Source organism: Carcharodon carcharias, chromosome 14 (genome assembly GCF_017639515.1).
Source record: "Carcharodon carcharias isolate sCarCar2 chromosome 14, sCarCar2.pri, whole genome shotgun sequence".
Classification (NCBI taxonomy): Eukaryota; Metazoa; Chordata; class Chondrichthyes; order Lamniformes; family Lamnidae; genus Carcharodon; species Carcharodon carcharias.
Window position 1 is genome coordinate 143,800,820 of NC_054480.1, and position 18,924 is coordinate 143,819,743.

The 18,924-nt window shown below is 45.7% G+C and overlaps 1 protein-coding gene across 3 annotated transcripts in view; it reads left to right on the forward strand.

Moving 5' to 3' along the window:
• The first annotated feature begins 15,603 nt into the window (after positions 1-15,603).
• rexo1 (REX1, RNA exonuclease 1 homolog) overlaps positions 15,604-18,924 on the forward strand; it is a 108,946-nt gene continuing 105,625 nt past the window's right edge. For all 3 annotated transcript variants that reach the window (XM_041204467.1, XM_041204468.1, XM_041204469.1), the window contains exon 1: positions 15,604-15,853. In XM_041204467.1, the coding sequence (XP_041060401.1) occupies positions 15,655-15,853 (199 nt within the window). In that variant the 5' untranslated portion in view covers positions 15,604-15,654. The remainder of the gene's footprint in view (positions 15,854-18,924) is intronic.

Below are 18,924 nucleotides of genomic sequence, written 5' to 3' on the forward strand. Positions count from 1 at the left end.
ATGGCAACGTGAGTGAATATCTAAATACTTCTAAATACGAGAGTTTCTGACTCAACCACCCTTTCAGGCCGTGAGTTTCAGACTCCCACCATCCTCTGGGTGAAAAAATTTCTCCTCAACTCCTCTCTTAGCCTTCTACCTCTTACCTTAAATATGCTCCCTGGCTATTGACCCCTCTACTAATGGAAAAAGTACCGCCCATCCACCCTATCTATGCCCCTCATAATCTTATACACCTCTATCAAGTCCCCTCTCAACCTTCGCTTCTCCAAGGAAAACAGCCCCAGCCTATCCAATCTTTCCTCATAGCTCAAACCCTCCAGCCCAAGCAGCATCCTGGTAAATCTGCCCTGCACCCTCTCCTGTACAATCTCATCCTTCCTATAATGTGGTGACCAGAACTGCACACAGTACTCCAGTTGTGGCCTTACCAGCGTTTTATACAGTTCCAGCATAACCTCCCTGCTCTTGTATTCTATGCCTCAGCTAATAAAGGGAAGCATCCCATATGCCTTCTTAACTACCTTATTCCTGCCCTGCTACCTTCAGGGATCTATGGATATGCACACCAAGGTCCCTCTGATCTTCAGTACTTTCCAGGGTCCAACCCTTTGTAGTGTAATCCCTTGTCTTGTTAGCCCTCCCCAAGTGTATTAGCTCACACTTTTTCAGGTTGAATTCCATTTGCCACTGCTCTGCTCACCTGACCAGTCCATTGATATCCTCCTACAGTTTACAGCTATCCTCCTCACTATTTACCACCCTGCCAATTTCTGTGTCATCTGTGAACTTCTTGATTATATCCCCTACATTTAAGTCCAAATCATTTATTAACAGCACAAACAGCAAGGGCCCCAGCACCGAGCCCTGTGAAACCCCACTGGAAACAGACTTCCAGTCACAGAAACATCCCTCTACCATTACCCTCTGCTTCCTGCCTCTCAGCCAATTTTGGATCCAATGTGCCACTTTGCCTTGGATCCCATGGACTCTTAATTTCTTGACCAGTCTGCTATGCGGGACCTTATCAAAAGCCTTGCTAAAGTCCACGTAGACCACACCAAATGCATTAACCTCATCAACACTCCTGGTTACTTCCTCAAAAAATTTGATCAAATTTGTCAAACACGACCTCCCCTTAACAAATCCATGCTAACTATCCTTGATTAATCCGTGCTTCTCCAAGTGCAGATATATTCTGTCCCTCAGAATTCTTTCTAGTAGCTTCCCCACCAGCAAGGTTAGACTGACCGGCCTATAATTTCCCGGTCTATCCCTTCCTCCCTTTTTTAATAATGGGACAATGTTAGCAGTCCTCACCTGGCACCTCACCTGTTCTCTTTTCTTTTTAAAAAACTTACAAGGAAAACTATCTGGCTCTGTCATTTACATACACAGCATGTAAACAGTTAAATACTTAGCAAATTGGCATTTAAAGATCCATTTTAAAAAAAAACCCTTGTTGTTGTCAGACAAGGAGTGGGAAAAAAAGAACCACTTTACTCCTCAACTGGTTGTAACAAGGTCACATTTTTTACAACCCACACTTTCAAGGAATTATTGTACATACATCCTTGGATATCTTCATTCCTCCAAACTCTTTGGGGACTTTTACATTAAATTTATGTTGTCACAGCCTGGTGAGAAGGGGTGAACTGGCTGCCCTCTATTCAATCTCCTCAGTTGGTCACAACAAAGTTTTAAGCTTCTTTTTCACGAGGATTTGCCTTTTCCAAAGCAGAATTATTTAAGTATTTAAACTGTGAGCAAAGGAGCCAATCAAATAAGGTTTTCTTAAGTCAAAGAAAGAACAAATTTATTAACCACTAAATCCAAGGAAAATAACAAAAACACAATACCCAGTATTCGACCCTCATGAAAATATCCAGTTAAGTGTCCTTTAATGATGCTTAAAGCGTAGGTTTTAAATGCTGCAGCCAGTTTGTGTCAGCTGGTTTCTTGGATGTGGTCAGATGTTGCAATTATTACTAGATCTCGGTTTTCTGAGAAGTTTCTCATAGGCTTGGCTTCTCGAATCGGGTGACACACTTACTCCAAAAGAAAGAGAGGAAGAAAGAGAAGCCTTCAGCTTGTTTCCTTTGCTGAAGACTTTCTTGAGACCCCCTGTGTCACTTGCAATCCCTCTCTAGTGGTTGGGCAGTCATGCCTTGAAGTACTTCACCCATTGTGTATTTCCAAAAAGTTTTGGGTGTGTCTGTCTATGGCAGCCATTGTTTCAATAAGCAGCACTTTGCATTTTTAATGTATCTTCCTTAGGCAGTTATGAGTTTTGATGGATGTCCAGATTTTAGAAAATATCTCTCTCTTCACATAACCCTGAGGGTGATTTGTTGGTCTCTGACCTTCAACTTGGAATTTGGCATTGTATTTCTAAGCAGTTTACTCTGTCTCAGTTGAAATTGTTAAATTCCAGTCAGCTGAAAATCGAAAAATCATAGTTTCAAAAATAAAGGGGCATAGCACGGTGACAGTTCCCCCATCACAAATAAATGAGACGAGATTCACTTTAATTTCATTACAAGGTACAAAAACACAAAACAAAAAAAAGACACATTCACTTCTATTCACTCTCAGCCTTGGTCTGGATTATCCCATCAGTTATAACTGGGTCTATTTAAGTTCTGGACAGGGCATCCACAATCACATTCAATCTCCCTGCCATGTGGGTTATTTTTAGGTGATATGGTTGGAGAGGCTAACTCCAGCAGAATAACCATGCATTCTGTGTTTTGAATGTCACCACAATGATCAGAGGTTTGTGTTCAATATATACTGTCTCCCAGTTTCCGTTTCAGACATGTATCTCAAAGTGTTTGAGAGCCAGTAATAAACCTGGGATTTATTTGTCTACTGTGCAATATCGTTTCTGATGTTTATTCAGTTTTTTGGAGAAGTGCTCGATTGGTCTCTCCATTCTTGATTTGTCCTCCTGGAGGAGGACAGCCCCTACCATGAGGTCACTAGCATCAATGACTAATTTAAATGCTTAATTAAAACTTGGAGCTGCTAGCACTGGTTTGTTTATTAAAATGGCTTTTAGCTTCCTGAATGCTGTTTCTCGGTCCATACTATTTTGCTTTTTTTTTCTGTAGTAAATCTGTTAGTGGGATAGCTATAGTGTTGAAGTTTGGAGTGAGCTCATGGTACAACCCATACATCCCTAAAAATCTCATGATCTCCTGTTTTGTTGTGGGACTGGGAAACTGTACTGTTGCCCATACCTTTGCAGTTCTGGGCTGTACTTGTCCTTGACCCACCGCGTGTCCTGGATAGGTCACCTGACCCTGAACATACTCACTCTTTGTGAGGCTGGCCACTAGGTCAGCTGACTGTAATTTCTGGAAGAGGGCTTCCAATTGCTGTAAGTGAGTTTCCCCGGTGTCACCCTGCACTGGGAGGTTGTCTAGGTATACTACACAATTGGATAAGCCTGGCACTACCTGAAGAAGGTTTTATTGGTTAACTCTGCTGCTTGGCACTTTTTATTGGTAATTTTTATTAATTGCTCTTTTTTCCGATTATCAACTTGTTGCTTTGACATTCATTTTTTTTTGAAAATCACGTTCAATAATGTGCCAAACCTTATCTTGCCAAAATTTACTCATTGGCTCCTTGAATAAGAAAAGCTTTGAAATGTGCCCCCCAACCCCCCCACCGCGCCCCCCCCCCCCCCCCCCCCCCCCCCACCCTCAACACAAAAAGATTGGACAAGCCTGTTGTAGAAGGTCATGATGCAAATGTGCTGCCCTATTGCTTTCAAACATGTTTCGACAGGCGGAGAATAGGCAAAAGAACAGTTTGTGTTTGTTAGCGAGAGCGAAAGAGCGAGAGACTACTCTCACTATACTTAATGATGTCATTTTAAATTGTACAGCATTCTTCCCTTGTGCCCCTGGCTTTATCTTCACACTGAAGAAGGGTCATACAGACTCGAAACGTTAACTCTGTTTCTCACTCCACAGATGCTGTTAGACCTGCTGGTTTTTTCCAGCATTTTCTGTTTTGATTTCAGATTTCCAGCATCCACCAGTATTTTGCTTTTAACCTGGTTCCTCAGTCTCTGAAAGGTGCTTGGGGCATGGCTGAGTCCAAATGGCATGACTCAACACTGGTATAACCCATCCGGAGTCACGAATGTGGAGATTTCCCTCATGCAATGGTCAAGGGAACCTGCCAGTGTTCCTTTAGTAAATCTACCTTTGTAATGTAGGCTGGGTTACCTATCCTATCTATGCAATCTTCCAGGGTGGGGAGGGCTTTCGTGAGTCACTCACAGAACATGGTCATGAAGTCTAACAAGGGGCCTCATAGTTTAATTAATTTAATGTCATCTTCATCCAATGACCATTTGTATGCACATCCATGGGGGGTTGATAGCTGGCAGTCGGGAGCCGGAGTACTAGCTGATTTTCCTCAATCAAACCTCTGCTGAGAAACCCCAGTTGAAATCAGCTAACCTCAGCACAAATGAGAGACCAAGCTAGGGGCCTTCCTAATCTATATGTCCCAGCTATTCGCTAGATAAATTAGCTGCTGGTGGGAACAGTTTTATCATGTTTTATGATGCTACTATACATGCTGGTCTGGACATTAGTCTAGTTTATATAGTTAACCATTTCCTCTTTTAGCTTGTGGTTCAATCTAAAGTACACAACATTTAATTCAAAAAAAAAGCCTAAAAGCATAAGCAATGCTAGAGGCTAATGTAATATGTGGTTCATCAGCCATTTTATTGCTTTCCATCCTCGTAACTGAGTGTGAGTTCCTGTCTATTAATATATTTTTAATTTAAACAGGAACCAGCTGTACATTAATACAAGTGTGAAATCATGACTCTTTTGGTAATAGCCTAATAAAATCAGGAAACATCACAGGAAAATATTTTGTTAGTTTAAATAATCTAAGTGAAAATACTTAACATGTACTTTACTTTTATAGTGGTAAGATAATTTTACCCATGAAGATGGCGTATTGTGACAATTTAGATATTCTTAATCATGTGCCTGAAACGGAGGCCAAATTTTATTCCTTCCTTTGGCAATTTGTGTGAAACTGGCAATATTCAACTCATGGAGCAGATGGATTGTATGTATCAGCTCAGACTCCACAATCAGCATCGAGTGAGTGCTGTGTAATCATACACGTTCATCTCAGGTTTTGTAAGATTAGTCAGCTACGTGATTGGCACTGAAGTGTGAAGATAAAACCAGGGGCACAAGGGAAGAATGTGCTGTACAATTTAAAATGACATCATTAAGTATAGTGAGAGTAGTCTCTCGCTCTTTCGCTCTCGCTAACAAACACAAACTGTTCTTTTGCCTATTCTCCGCCTGTCGAAACATGTTTGAAGGCAATAGGGCAGCTCATTTGCATCATGACCTTCTACAACAGGCTTGTCCAACCTTTTTGTGTTGAGGGTGGGGGGGGGGGGGGCACATTTCAATGTTTTTCTCATTCAAGGAGCCAATGAGTAAATTTTGGCAAGATAAGAACATGATTTTCAAAAAAATAAATGAATGTCAAAGCAATAAGTTGCTAATTTAAAAAAGAGCAATTAATAAAAATTACCAATAAAAAGTGCCAAGCAGCAGAGTTAACCAATAAAACCTTCTTTGCATTTTTTGCTTAAGAAGTAGAGTTACAGAAGGACAGACCTGGTCACCAGGGAAGGGGTGGGGACAGGTTCTGAGCTAAGGAGTTGGGTTGAACTAACACTGGCCTTGCATTTGCCTCTGGTGGTACACACTCGGTGCTGGCCTCAGCAGAATTCATACGAGAGCGGGGACCGGAAGCAGGTTGTCTTTCAGCCTGGGTTTTCTTCCTTTCCTGGCCTTCGTTGTGGATCGGCTTTTGAGGAGGGATGAGGACAGCAGGGTGTGTGTGTGTGTGTCTGTGTCTGGCTCACTCCCAGCCTCAGGATTCTCATTCTCACCCAATCACTCACTCAGACTCATTCCCCGCCTGGGCCCATGAAGTTTGGACACTTTGGCCAGGATTTTCCAGCCCCTACCCACTGGCCGGATTTTACGGTCCTGCCGAAGTGGATGGACATTTGAATGGCTTTGCCGCATCCATCATGGTGGAGCCTGCTGCGGCAGGGATTGAAAACCCTGGCCTTTACCTCAGGAGGAATCAGTCAGGAGGTAGTGGGTGGGCGGGTCATCCTCCCACTTGGTGGGCCTTTCCAACCACCCCACCCACTCCCCAGACCTTCCCACCCTCCACACACTTTGAGGAACTTCCTAACCTGCACCCAATTGCTGAACACTTGTTGATTCCTGCTTGCCACCATTTCCGCTGCCGGTGCCCTGAGCCCTTGCTTGCCTAGGAAGGCCCGCTGAGCGATCAGCCAATCAGCACTAGCAGGAAGCAGCACGATTTCAACTCATGTTTTGGTACTTTATTTCAGCCTTTTAAAAAAAAATGTATCTATGATGAATTAAAAAAGCAAACAACAGAGACAGACACACAGTCAAAAGAGGCATATTCAGGTGAGGCTGTGGACTAGCTGCTGTCTGGTGACAGATGGCCCAAAATGAAGCAGCCTTAAACAACGACACTTGAAGGAAAGCACACTGGCTGTGACGGTGCCAAGTTGCTTTTCCTCACTCCGCCCTGTCAGAGGTTCCAGCTGCCACGGGTGGGCAGGTGCTGTTCCTGCAGCTCTGCTTTTCCTCGTGACCTCCAACCCATCTTGGCTCTGTGCTCCTTTAGGGGGCGGGTGGCAAGAGAGAGCCAATGCCGTGAAAACAAAGGGGAAGCCACTCGATTGCACACTGCTTGCTGGCCCTCCAATCAGAGACCGATGCGCTCCAGAACTTGCTGCTGACGCACTCACCAGCGGGCCCATCAGCAGTAAACACGGGAGAGAAATAGCCTGTGATTGGAGGAGCAGCTCCTTGCAAATCTTTCATTAAGTTTTCCCATAGTTTGAACACTGAGTCTGTGGGCCGGATACAGAGGTTTCAGGGGCAAGGTTGGGACATGCGAGCCAGGGGTTGGACAGGCCTGTCCTACAACATGTGGAATTTTATCTAAAGAACTTCAAATCTCAAAGCTTTCAATATTATCATGTTTTAGCTGTTTATTATAGGAAGGAACATAATATTGATTAGTAAACATAAATGAAAGAAATAAAATGTTCAATGAAATGATTGAACATTTCCTGTTGCAATTCCATTTAAACTACTGACCTACTGAAGAAAAAGCTCATTTTATGCCGTTCTTTCTAACCTTGAGAGACCTGTTGTCAGGGAAAATGATATCAGTGGTTGTAAAATCATATGCTGTTGAAGATATGTAAACATTGCCAATGAAGGATATTATAAGAAAGTAACTTTCAAAGATGAGTGTCCTTTTATTTTAAATGATGTACTTGAAAGATCTTAGGTTTGGTCCTTTTCCTTCTCCGCCTTCAAAAAACAGAATTGCCGGTTGCTATTGTGCCGTGACCCAAGTAAAAGGCATTTCTTTAAAGTGGTCCGTGAGCTAAGAATTTGTATATGGAGACCCCTTTTAATTTATGAGTGGTTCAATTTGAAAATAACCCAGCAGACAAGCTTTAGTCTTAAGCAAGATAAAGATTAGAGTATTGCAAAAACTACTACTCACATAAAAGTGATAAAAGTTATTAACTAACATAGAGAAACAAAGATTAAAAGCGGATATAGATAAAAAAAATACTTAAAGAGGAGATTTCAAATCATTCTCTGTGAGATATCGCTGTGGACCCTTTGCTTGAACTCCTTCTTTCCGAAGTGGAGGAGTTGAAACTTGAGGTGGGTTTAGCAGCTGCGATGGCTCCTGCAGTCGACTATTCGAAGCTTTGTCTTTCTTTGGACTCAGCAGGTCAGTAGGTTTCTGGGAGAGAGAGAGAGAAGGTTTCCTATTCCTCACTAATTCAGCAGTTACAGCACTTGCAGATTGCCAAGACTCTTTTGGCAGAACAGTTGATTTCTTAATACCTTCCTCTTTGTCCTCCCTTGGCCCAGAACCCTGTCTGAAACATTGTTTCTCAGAGTTCTTCCCAGGATTCTACACACAAAATGGCTGTTCTCAGCCAGACTTTACGCCATTCCAAAACTTAAAATGGCTGCCATCCCACACTGACAAATCATGCTTCCATATTAGCTATTGGGTTAGTCCCGGTCTGGTGGCATAGTCCCATCTATTAACATTTTAGCCAAGGTAATTAACCTTTTAAATGTTTCAGACATTAACTTGAATGGTTCTCATTGTTCCAGGTTTGAAGAGATAAGAAGAAGCTATTCATACCTCCAGAGAAGCCACAATGAGTTTCTCTTTACCCTTGTGGAAAAGCAAATTGAATTTCAAATATCTTCACATGTTTGGATATACCTGCAATCCAATTGGAGCCTTCTAGATCTTGACCACATTACAGTTGAGAAAGGCCATCTTTAAGACTCCTTGTGTCCTCTTAAAAGGGAGATTAGGGGTTTTTTTTTACAAAATCCAAGGGGGGAATTTTCTCCCCGTTGGGCAGGCCGGTCGGGAATGGGCGTGGGCAGGTCCAGAGCCGATCCCCGCCCGTGATCAGCTGCACGCCGCCATTTTATGTGGGGGGGGCCAATAAAAACCCGCCCAGCGTGACGCGTGCCCGGGAGCAGCGCCCCCGGTGCGGGCGGGGGGGGAGGAGGCTGAGTCGGGGCTTGCGCTCTTTCACACACGCACGCGGAAGAGCGCAGAAACCTCCCCGAGGCACGGAGTTCAGTTTTAAAGTTTAAAATAAAGGAAGTTAAAAACCATTCACACATGTCCCCTCGTGTGACAGCGTCATATGTGCTGGGACACGTTTATGAAATGTTTAAAAAATATTTATTAATTTAATAAACACTTCGTGAAACCTCATCCCGCCCGTGGATGAGGTTTCATGAATAATGCGAAGGCCGCCTGGGCTCTGTCAAATTAGTGAATTAGTTTATTAACGGCCTTAACAGGCCTTTGACAGTTCGGCGGGCGCGCAGCCAATTCCGGAGCGCGCCCGCCGAATGAAAGATTGGAATGACGGCAATGATGTCAGGACGCAGGCCTGATGTCACCGCGTGTCATTTTATGCATCGGCATTCGGGGCCAAACAGACAATTCTGCCCCTAGAATATCACAGCTATACCTTCGTGACAGTCGCGACTGTGAGACTGGAAGTACATATTTATATATATGTGCATGCATGAAGAGACAGGTTGTTTTAAAGAGCAAGAACATGTATGAGAAACCTGTGCTTCTGCAAGACTTTGATGACTATGTGGGATAGTCCACAACAAGGGAGCATAACTTTACAGTCAGAGCTGGGCTGTTCAGAGGTGATATCAGAAAGCACCTACCCACACAAAAAGTAATGGAAACCTTGACCCCCACTCTCCCCATAAGGCTGTTGAGGCTAGGCCAATAGAAAATTTTAAACCTCAGATTGGTAAATGTTTGTTCGGCAAATTAAGGGATAACGAATCAAGGTGGATAGCTGGAGTTAAACTGGATATCTGCCATGATCTAACTGCATGGTGGAAAAGGCTTGCGGGGCTGAATGGCCTAATGTTCCTATATTTCAATGATTTACCAGTCTGGCAATAATTCAGTTTCAAAAAATAATATCAGATACTTACGTGAATGGGTGCATTTCCCGATTATAAATCCATAACTATTTTGTATTTTCATATTTTAAATTTACAAATAAGGGTGCATTTGCAACAAATGCCTATCCATAAAAACCTCCTTTCAAAAAGGAATATGTTAGCTTCAGACTCCCTGCTGGCCAAACTGAAAGAGCCCGTTCCTAGTATAGTGCTTTATCACAGACCAAAATTCTCCAGTCCTGGAACTGAATTAACTAATCCTGGCTTTTTTTTATGGTTTGGTTCAGGCAAACAGCAATGCTGAAACCATTGCTCATCCTGAGTTGCCTTGAGAAGATGACAGGGAGCCTTGTCCTTCTGTTGATGCAATCCCTGTGGTGATACAGTTGTCAATCCTCCGGGACTATCCTGGAGTCTCCAGAGATTGAAAATCAATCTCCAGGGCACTGCTGCAGGCAACGAGGGAGAAAAACCATGAGGGTATTAAAATCAATTGTGTGTTTATTTCCGTTTCTTTCAACAGTTCTATTTATTAGTCATAAAAATATGGGGAATAAAGACAGTTTCACTGAGTCAGGCAGAAGGATGTCTGCTGATGAAACCATCAGCAATATGTAACTCTATGTGGTGATAAGAGTGGCCAGACATCTGGACTTGTACCGGGCCTCCCGGTTTTTAGCTGGTCTAGCCGCTTTCTGCTCCAGGCTGCTTCACACCCTGTATTTTGAATCTTAGTCCATTTACTTTAGTAAAGCATTGGCAGATGCCTGTGCTAGTTCCTTGCCCCCATCTACAGCAGCCTCGATGCGACAGAGACACAAAAAGCAGATTTTTTTTCTTACTTTAACACCCCCGCACTCCCCCCCCCGCCTATTGTCTGCCCAACAGCACGTAATCTCCGTATGTGCTGACATCACCCTTGTACGTGGTGACATCAGCCCATGCGTGATGATGTCACCTGAAGCGAGTCATGAAGGTATCCAGTTTTGGTGGGCTCGGACACTGGCCATCCTATGTGATGATGGTGCTCCCACATTGGGATTCCCAAATTTTGGCCCATTGATGATGGTCACTTGGATGGTAACTAGGAAGGGACGGTGTTCCCAGGACTTTGCTGCTCTTTATTTTCTTGTTATTAGAAGTTGTGGGTCTGTAGGGTGGAGTTGAAGTAAGAGCTGTGACAGCAAAGAAACATTGCAATTGGCCTCAGCGCCCCTGGCGTAAGGAGGGGAAAAATGATCAGGGATCTTACTCCCGTCTACAATTCAGTTAATCTTTGCTGGAAAGTGGGTGCATGTGAATTGTTGCAACTCAGGCTTTGTCTCAACACTTTCTGACTCAGGTTCATGTAGTAGGCAAACAGTTTCCATAAGTAGATCTGTGTCACCTTCAACCTGAAACTTATAGGGCAGAATTTTCTTGTCGGCGTGTGGAGTCCCGATGTCACCGCGCGCCATTGTGATATTTCGGTGATCTCTTACGCGTGCCTGCCGTTAACTAACGGGCCAGTTAAGGCCCTTGAGCCACTACTTGATGTCCATTTTTCAGGGCACAACGGGCTGGCGGGTAGGCCATGTTTTTATAAACCTCACTCACGGGTGGGATAAGAGGGGTGAATGTGGTCGCGAGTGGTCTTGGGTAGACATTTAATGTTTAAACTTACTGCTACTTGCCTGTGTGAGCAGGAATACTTCAAATCTCTTCATAGCTGCTTGGACTGGAGTGACAGGCTTCAGGTCCGGACTCTGGAGTAAACATCATTCTTGGGGCCTTGCTGGTTTCAGGAAGCCTTCCCTTATCCTGGGAATGGGAGTTGTGCTCTCCACTGGAGACACCTCCTCTGAGGAGGAAGGGAGGGCCAGAAGGGGGAGGAGGCCAGGAGTCCACATACAGCCTCCAGGGGAGCCACCTTTGGGAGGACAGGCGCAGGCGCAGGGCCAACAGGAAGTCCAAGGCGAAAGGGGCCGCAGAAGACGCCACTATCCTGCTGCCAGGGTTTACAGGTGGTGAAGCATCTACCTCAATATGTCTGAGGTGCTGTGCCGGAGGTGGCTCTGTCTCTCAAGGAAGACAGTCAACTATATCTGTCGGATGATAGGCCCTGAGATCTGCACCAACTGTGTGGGTGGACACCCCATGCCAGTGGCATTGAAGGTCACAGCTGCTCTCAACTTCTATGCCTCTGGCTCTTTCCAGGGGTCGGTGGGTGATCTTTACGGAGCCTCCCAATAAGCTGTCCACGCTTGTGTCAAGCAGGTGACAGATGCTCTGTTCAGGCGTGCGTTGACTTTCATCCACTACCGTTGGGAAGAGGCCAGCCAGAAAGAGCGAGCCAGAGGCTTTGCAGTGATTGTTGGCTTCCCCCGTGTCCAGGGTGCTATAGACTGTACACATGTGGCCATCAAGGCGCTAGAAGGTGAGCCCGGTGCCTTCGTCAACAGGAAGGGGTTTCACTCCTTGAACGTGCAGATAGTGTGTGATCACAGGATGCAGATTCTACAAGTCTGTGCAAGGTACCCAGGCAGCTCCCACGACACCTACATCCTCAGACACTCCCAGGTGCCGGGGCTCTTCAGTGCTCCAGCCCGGCTGGATGGATGGCTGCTGGGTGACAAGGGCTATCCCCTCAGAAACTGGCTCATGACGCCTCTCCACCATCCAAGAACAGAAGCTGAGCAGCGGCACAATAGGAGCCAGGGCACCACAAGGGCTGTGGTGGAGAGAACCATCGATTTTCTCAAGATGTGCTTCCGATGCTTGGACCGTTGAGGGGGTTCACTCCAGTACCCCCTTGATCGTGTGTTGCTGATAGTGGTTGCATGCTGCGCTCTCCACAATCTGGCGCTGGAAAGGAGGTATGCAGTGGAGGAAGAAGATGTAGACACAGATGCTCTGGCTGCACATAATGAGTCCAGGAGTGGGTCCGACGATAAGCGCACACAGGAGACTGCCGAGGGGATAGACGCTGACTCGGGCAACCTCCAGGGAGGCAGGGACACCCGGGAGGTTTTAATCCAATGAACCTTCAGCTAGCACAACACAGATGGGCCTCCAACACACGCCAGGGCTGCAGACTCCATACTCGATACCTGACAGGAACATCTGCCTGGTTAGGGACATTAACTATGTGCCTTGTCAGTAAAGCTCAATGAGAAACAAGTCACTCATAACATCATGGGCTCCCATCCACCTGCAGAAGGAAGGAATCACCTCGAGCCACGTTCAAGTATGAAGCATTTAATTAATTCACAAAATAAAACAGAAAGGAAATTTAATTCAAAGGTGTTCAGCATCACACCAAATTATAATCAACTAATAGCGGGGCAACGTAAAACCACCAGTGAGAAGCCCGTGATGGTGCCTAAGGTGCCTTAAGTTTATGTTTTCGGGTGCTACATGTGGGTGTTGTCCCCTCGCTAGAAGTGGCATCTGAACCAGCCCGCTCACTCTGCTGTCCTGTTGGCCTCGATGACCTTGGCAGGTATCCTCTGGCCCATGGAGCCTGTGCTGACCCCGCCTGGGAGGGAGTGGCGAGTCAAACAGCTGGCATCTCCCCAGTCACTGCTGCCTCATTGGATCTCACGGTCACTGGCAGAGGGGCGGAGGAGCTGCTGCCATCATATGGAGTGCCCTGAGAGATGCCAGGCAGCTGCTGCGCCGACGTGAGGTCGCTTCGGACCTCCCTGCTCACCATAGATGGATGGGCACCGAGCTGGGAAAGTTGATGCCCAGACCATCTCCCACACTGGCACTGACCAGCTGAGGTCAATGCTGCTCTGGGGGCTTGCAGGTCCAAACTCAATCCCAGGAAGTCCTGATTGTTCTCCTGGAGGAGCCTCTCCACAAGAGTCGCCACTCTCTCCATGGCGCTCAGCCATGAGGGTCATTGTATCGGCGATGGTCGGCGTGGACTCCACCATGGAGACCAAGCCATGCATAGCTTCATGTATCTCCGCCAGATCCTCCCACACACCCTGTTGGGCTTCCAGCATTTTCTGCCTCAGGGGCAACTCCAGAGGCCCATCATCAGCCACTGACTGAGCATGTGCCTGGTCCCCTGCAGTCCTCTGACTGCCGGCGCCATGGACACCCTCTATCTCTGCCTGTGCCTCAAGCGAGTGTGAAGTGCCATCACCGCTGTGCCCCGGGACACTGGCCAATGACCTAATTCCCACCGAAGTGCTGGTATCTGCGCTGGTGCCTGCCTGACAGAGATGGTCTGACGCTGATGCTTCTAATTCTTCCGGGCCCTCAGGTGTGAGAGGCGGCCCCTCTGCCTCCTCCTCCTGGCCCTGCTCCGGTGATGCTGAAAGGAAGAACAAGCATATTTGATTAGTTGAAGTCAAGACAATGTCAATGTGCATGCCTGGCCTCAGATCAGTATGTGCTCATCCTTCCATAATCAATGGGAAACCCATGCTGGAAGCTTAAATCACTGAACATTCAACAGTGGAATGGTTGCTGGGACAGACACAGTGACCTCAGTGCACGGCACTCTTACCTCCCCCAGCCTCATCGCCACCAGTGGACCTGGGCACATGGCACCTCTCCAGCTCCATCGCCTCCTGCTTGTATCTGGTTACAATGGCCAACTGGGCCTGGCCTCCGCCAGTGCGCATCTGCTCTGCGGTGTTGTGTGTTGTGTGCAGTCTTCTCCTGTAAAGGAGAGTGGAGCATTGATTAGTCCACCATGTACCTGGATTGCTATTGTATCCCTGCCACCCCCACCTGAGTGAAACATTGCAGGGCTCCAGTGAATCGTGACCTTGCAGCTGCCGCACACTCACACCAAGAAGCCAGGGCTGACCCTCCCCTTGCTCACATGCTCCACCAACTCTTAACATTCCCAGGCTCTGGATACATAGCCACACCACAGTCTCCAGACATTCTGGTCAACCCTTAACGTCCAGCCTGAACTCAAACTCCTGGAACTCGTGGCCAAGCTTGCTCTTGCACCCCACAAAAGAATTCACTTGACATGGTCCCCGTGCCGGCCGCCTCTGTGTCATACATCACACCGTCCCATGGGTTGCGAGAAGAGTTCCTTCTGGTGGTGTTTGTTGTTATCAATGAGCCAAATACCCCTGCATGTGTTCCTCCTGGAAAGTAACTTCAATTTTGGAAGCGGTGGGGGTTAAAATCAACACCAATCTTTTTACCATCCAGCGGTGAATATTAAATCCTTCTCTTAGCTGGATGTAAAAGATCCATGATAAAAGCAAAATACAGCGGATGCTGGAAATCCGAAGCAAAAGCAAAAATACCTGGAAAAACTCAGCAGGTCTGACAGCATCTGCGGAGAGGAACACAGTTATCGTTTCGGGTCCGAATGACTCTTAGTCATACAGACTCGGAACGTTAGCTGTGTCCCTCTCCGCAGACGCTGTCACGTCTGCTGAGCTTTTCCAGGTAATTTTGTTTCCCTAAAAGATCCATGGTGTGATTAAGAAAAGGAAGGGAGTCAGCCCTTAAGTAGCCAACATTTATCCCTCAATCCACATCACAAAAACAAAATGACCTGTTTGCGATCCCATTTGTGGTTTGGGGGAGCTTGCTGTGTGCAAATTGATTCCAACATTACAGCAGTGACTTTAGAGTAAGGGTAAAGTGCTCTGGGGTGGGGGTGGGGGTGGGAGGGGGTGTTGCTGAGGTCCTGTGGTGGTGACAGGTGCTACATAAATGCAATTTCTGTCCTTTAACACCCCCCCCCCGCCCCGCCCCCTCCCCTCCCCTCCCTTCCGCGAAAACGTGCGCTGAGGGCGGGAGGTCTCAATGACGTCAGAGGCTGGATGGAACCAAGATGGCGGCGGCGGCGGTGGTGGTGACGGCGGCGGCTGGCGGGGGGCGGGCGGAGCTGAGGGAGTGAGAGAGGCCCACACTCGGGGTTGAAGGCCGCTCCACCCACCCACCCTCCCTGTCCAGCTTCGTCTTGTACACCCCCCACCACCCCCCCCCCCCCAAAAAAAAAACCACACGACCCCCACCCCCACATTACTCTCTCGGGGATTATGCCTTGTCCCCGAGGCCGGGGCCCGAGTGCAGAATGCTGCGATCCACCGAGTTTTTCCGCAGCATCGAGTGTCCGTTTTACGGCGGCGGCTCCGGCTCCGGCTCCGGCTCCGGTTCCTCCTCCTCCTCCTCCTCCTCCTGTAACCGGCCTTATTGTCACTTCAGGCACCGCAGCCAGAAGCCCAGGGAGAAGCCGGAGGGAGACGGGCAGCCTCTAGCAGCAGCCGACGGAGGTGAGTGGGGCCAAGAGGATGGTCAGGGTCCTATCGGGGAGGGGGAGGGGGAGGGGGTCTCCATTTAACCCTCTAACCCTGGGCTCACTCCATGGGGCTTTGGCTCATTATATTTGGGGTTGGGGGGTGGAGAAGGGTCTTCAAGTCTTGTGTTGTCGATGGTGTGTCCGAATCGGATTATGTAATTGAATTTCCCCTTGTTTTGGGGAGGGATGGGATGGGATGGGATGGGGAGGGGAGGGGAGGGGAGGGACTTCCTCCTTGGACATGCTTCAGTGTTTGGGTTGTCTTGATCGCTCAGTAGGTTTCTTTCTTTTTTTTTAAAAAAAAAAAGGTGTCAGGCAAGGCCGGCCAGTTTCTGGATGGAGTCATCGTTCACTCCAACGACAAAACAGAGTGAATTTATATCGCCAGGTCAATTCGTGTGGTCATCCCCGAGATTGCCTGTGTTTCTGTTTTGTGTAACTGATGCTGTGTCTGGCTCTGTTTAGGTTAAAGGGGCGTGACACATTTCTCAGGAAAAAAATGTATGAAATGTCCATGTGACCTGACCTCAAATACATATCCTTTTTATAATCAATATTTTCTCATGGCTAAATATTTTAGCTTAGCAGCCAGCCAATGATGTGATCAACATTATGCTCCACAATAGGAATATGGGTGGGTGGGGAGCAGTGCTATGAATCTGGAAAGGAAGCAGTGGCCCCCAGCTTTCTTACAGCTCTAATTATAAAGCCTGGAGAACTGATCAACCATTATTGGGTCAGTTGTATGTTTAGACAAGGTTCGAGGAAAAGTGTATCTTTGATGTACAGTACAGTAAATTTAGATAATTCTGCCTGAGGTACATCAGCTGGTTTTTTACAGATATTTCAAGTACACTATTTCATACAGCAATAATTAAAAGAGCAAAAAGAGATAGGCACTTTCCTGACAGCAATAACTGTTTAAAGCTCAGAAGGTGACTATTCAGCTTTTTGCCAGAGCATTTTTGAAACAAACCCCATAACCTTGAATATTCCCCTGCTTCAAATATTTTTCTCTTCAAAAAATAGAACGATCTCTACCTGAACTCCTTTCTGTGACAAAGCATTCCACCAGTTCAGTGTAAAGAAATTTCTCAAAACTTTAGTGCATTTATTTTGTAACTGTTTTAAATTGATAGTCTTTCATCACAGGATAACCTTTCACTGTTCACACTATCAAAACCATTTTTAACTTTAAAAACCACCATTACATCATCTTTTACTTTCTTTGAAACAAGTGCAAATGACCCCAGTATCTCAAGTCTCTCTTCAGAACTACAGTTCCTCATGTAAGGTGCCATTTTAATGAATCTACTCTCCATATCCCATAGCTTTAATGCCTATTCTATAACGATGCATCCAAAACTCAACTGTGATTCCAACTATAGCCTTGTACAAATTTACCTTTACTACTTTGGCCTTGTTCACTACCTTCCTATTTAAAAGAACCATTAACATTTGCCTGTTTATTTTCAAGCTCTATTTATCCCCTGCAGAATCACAGAATCTCTCAGTTCAGGAGAGGCATTTCGGCCCATCGGGTCTGCACCGACACATGAGAAACACCTGACCTACCTAATCCCATTTACCAGCACTTGGCCCATAGCCTTGAATTTCAAGAAATTATGTATTTGAGCCCCTACTCCTTTACAGCCTTTTGCATCTTTCAATTGAGTATATATTCTAATTCCTTTTTCTTTATTAAAGGCATTGCACACAGTTCCCTACATTAAATTTTATCTATGGTCTGTTTGCTGTTGCCCTCTTGAAGGCTTTTACAATCCACTTTACTGCTTGCCTTTTGCCTTACTGTGCCATTGGTAAATTTTGATATGGTTCTCCTAGTACTCCAATCTAAATCATCTAATTGCGTACAAACAAAAAATAAATGCTGTATTGATTTATGGCTCTGGAACTTCCAATCTTTCTCCAACCTAATCAGCACCGGTTAGCCTAACTTTTTTGTCCATTAGCAAACTCTCTATTCATTTGACATTTCCTATCTGCTGTACACCTGAGTGTTTTATAAAGTGAGCCACTTTATGGAATGCCCTTGAAATTCCATATACAGTGCATTTACTCGTTTTGCCTTAATCCAATTCGTCACTTCAAGAAATTCTGTTAAATTTGTCAAACACATCCTTTCCATTAAAAAAACTATGATTAACCTCTGTACCTCGAAGCTAACTTTAGGTTTTTCTTCAAGAGTTACTGGAATACCCAAGTCCTTTACTACATGTGTAGAGTCTGATTTTCTTTCGTCACTTCCTGAGCATTGCATCTTACTGAAAGCATTCGACATTTGTTTTTGGCTGAGGCGATGCTCTTTTGTGGTATGCTAGAAAATGTGGGTACACCACAAGTGTCGGTCTTCTCAATTTATTTGCAAGTGTATACTTGGAACTGAAGGGCCATAAGGAGAAATAAGTGAAAAAATATTTTTCAAAATTTACAGGAAACTAGAAAGCTTTGGTTAAGTGTCAGCCAATGCTCAGTGGTGGCAGTTTTGTCTCTATAAGGAGATTGAGAGTTCAAGCCCCACTCCAGACATTTGGCCAAATAATATACATGGACACTTTAGTGTAGTATTGAGGGTGTACTGCTCTGTTGGTGCCGTGCATCAGATTCAATATTCAATTGAGATGCAGTCTGTCCTTTCAGCTGGATATGAAACATCATGTTCTTTTGTTGTCTTGGCCAATATATATCTCTGAATCATCTTGAGGTTGTGAAAGGCACAATGTAAATGTAATTTCTTTCTTTAGTTGAGACCTTCTGAAAACATACTTTGTGTTATGCGCTTGATGATAAAGCTGCTACATATTAAAATTGACCTATATTTGGCGATACAAATAGTAACTGCGTCTGATCACAAAGTTGCCAGAATCTTAAATGCATACTGTGTGGCTAGTGTTGTAGGAGGTTGCAGAATTTGTTTTAATATCTTGGTCAGTTTATTTATGCACTTCATAGAATCACAGAGCACAGAGGGAGGCTATTAGACCCATCGTGCCTGTGCTGGCACTTAGCCCCAATCCCTGTGAC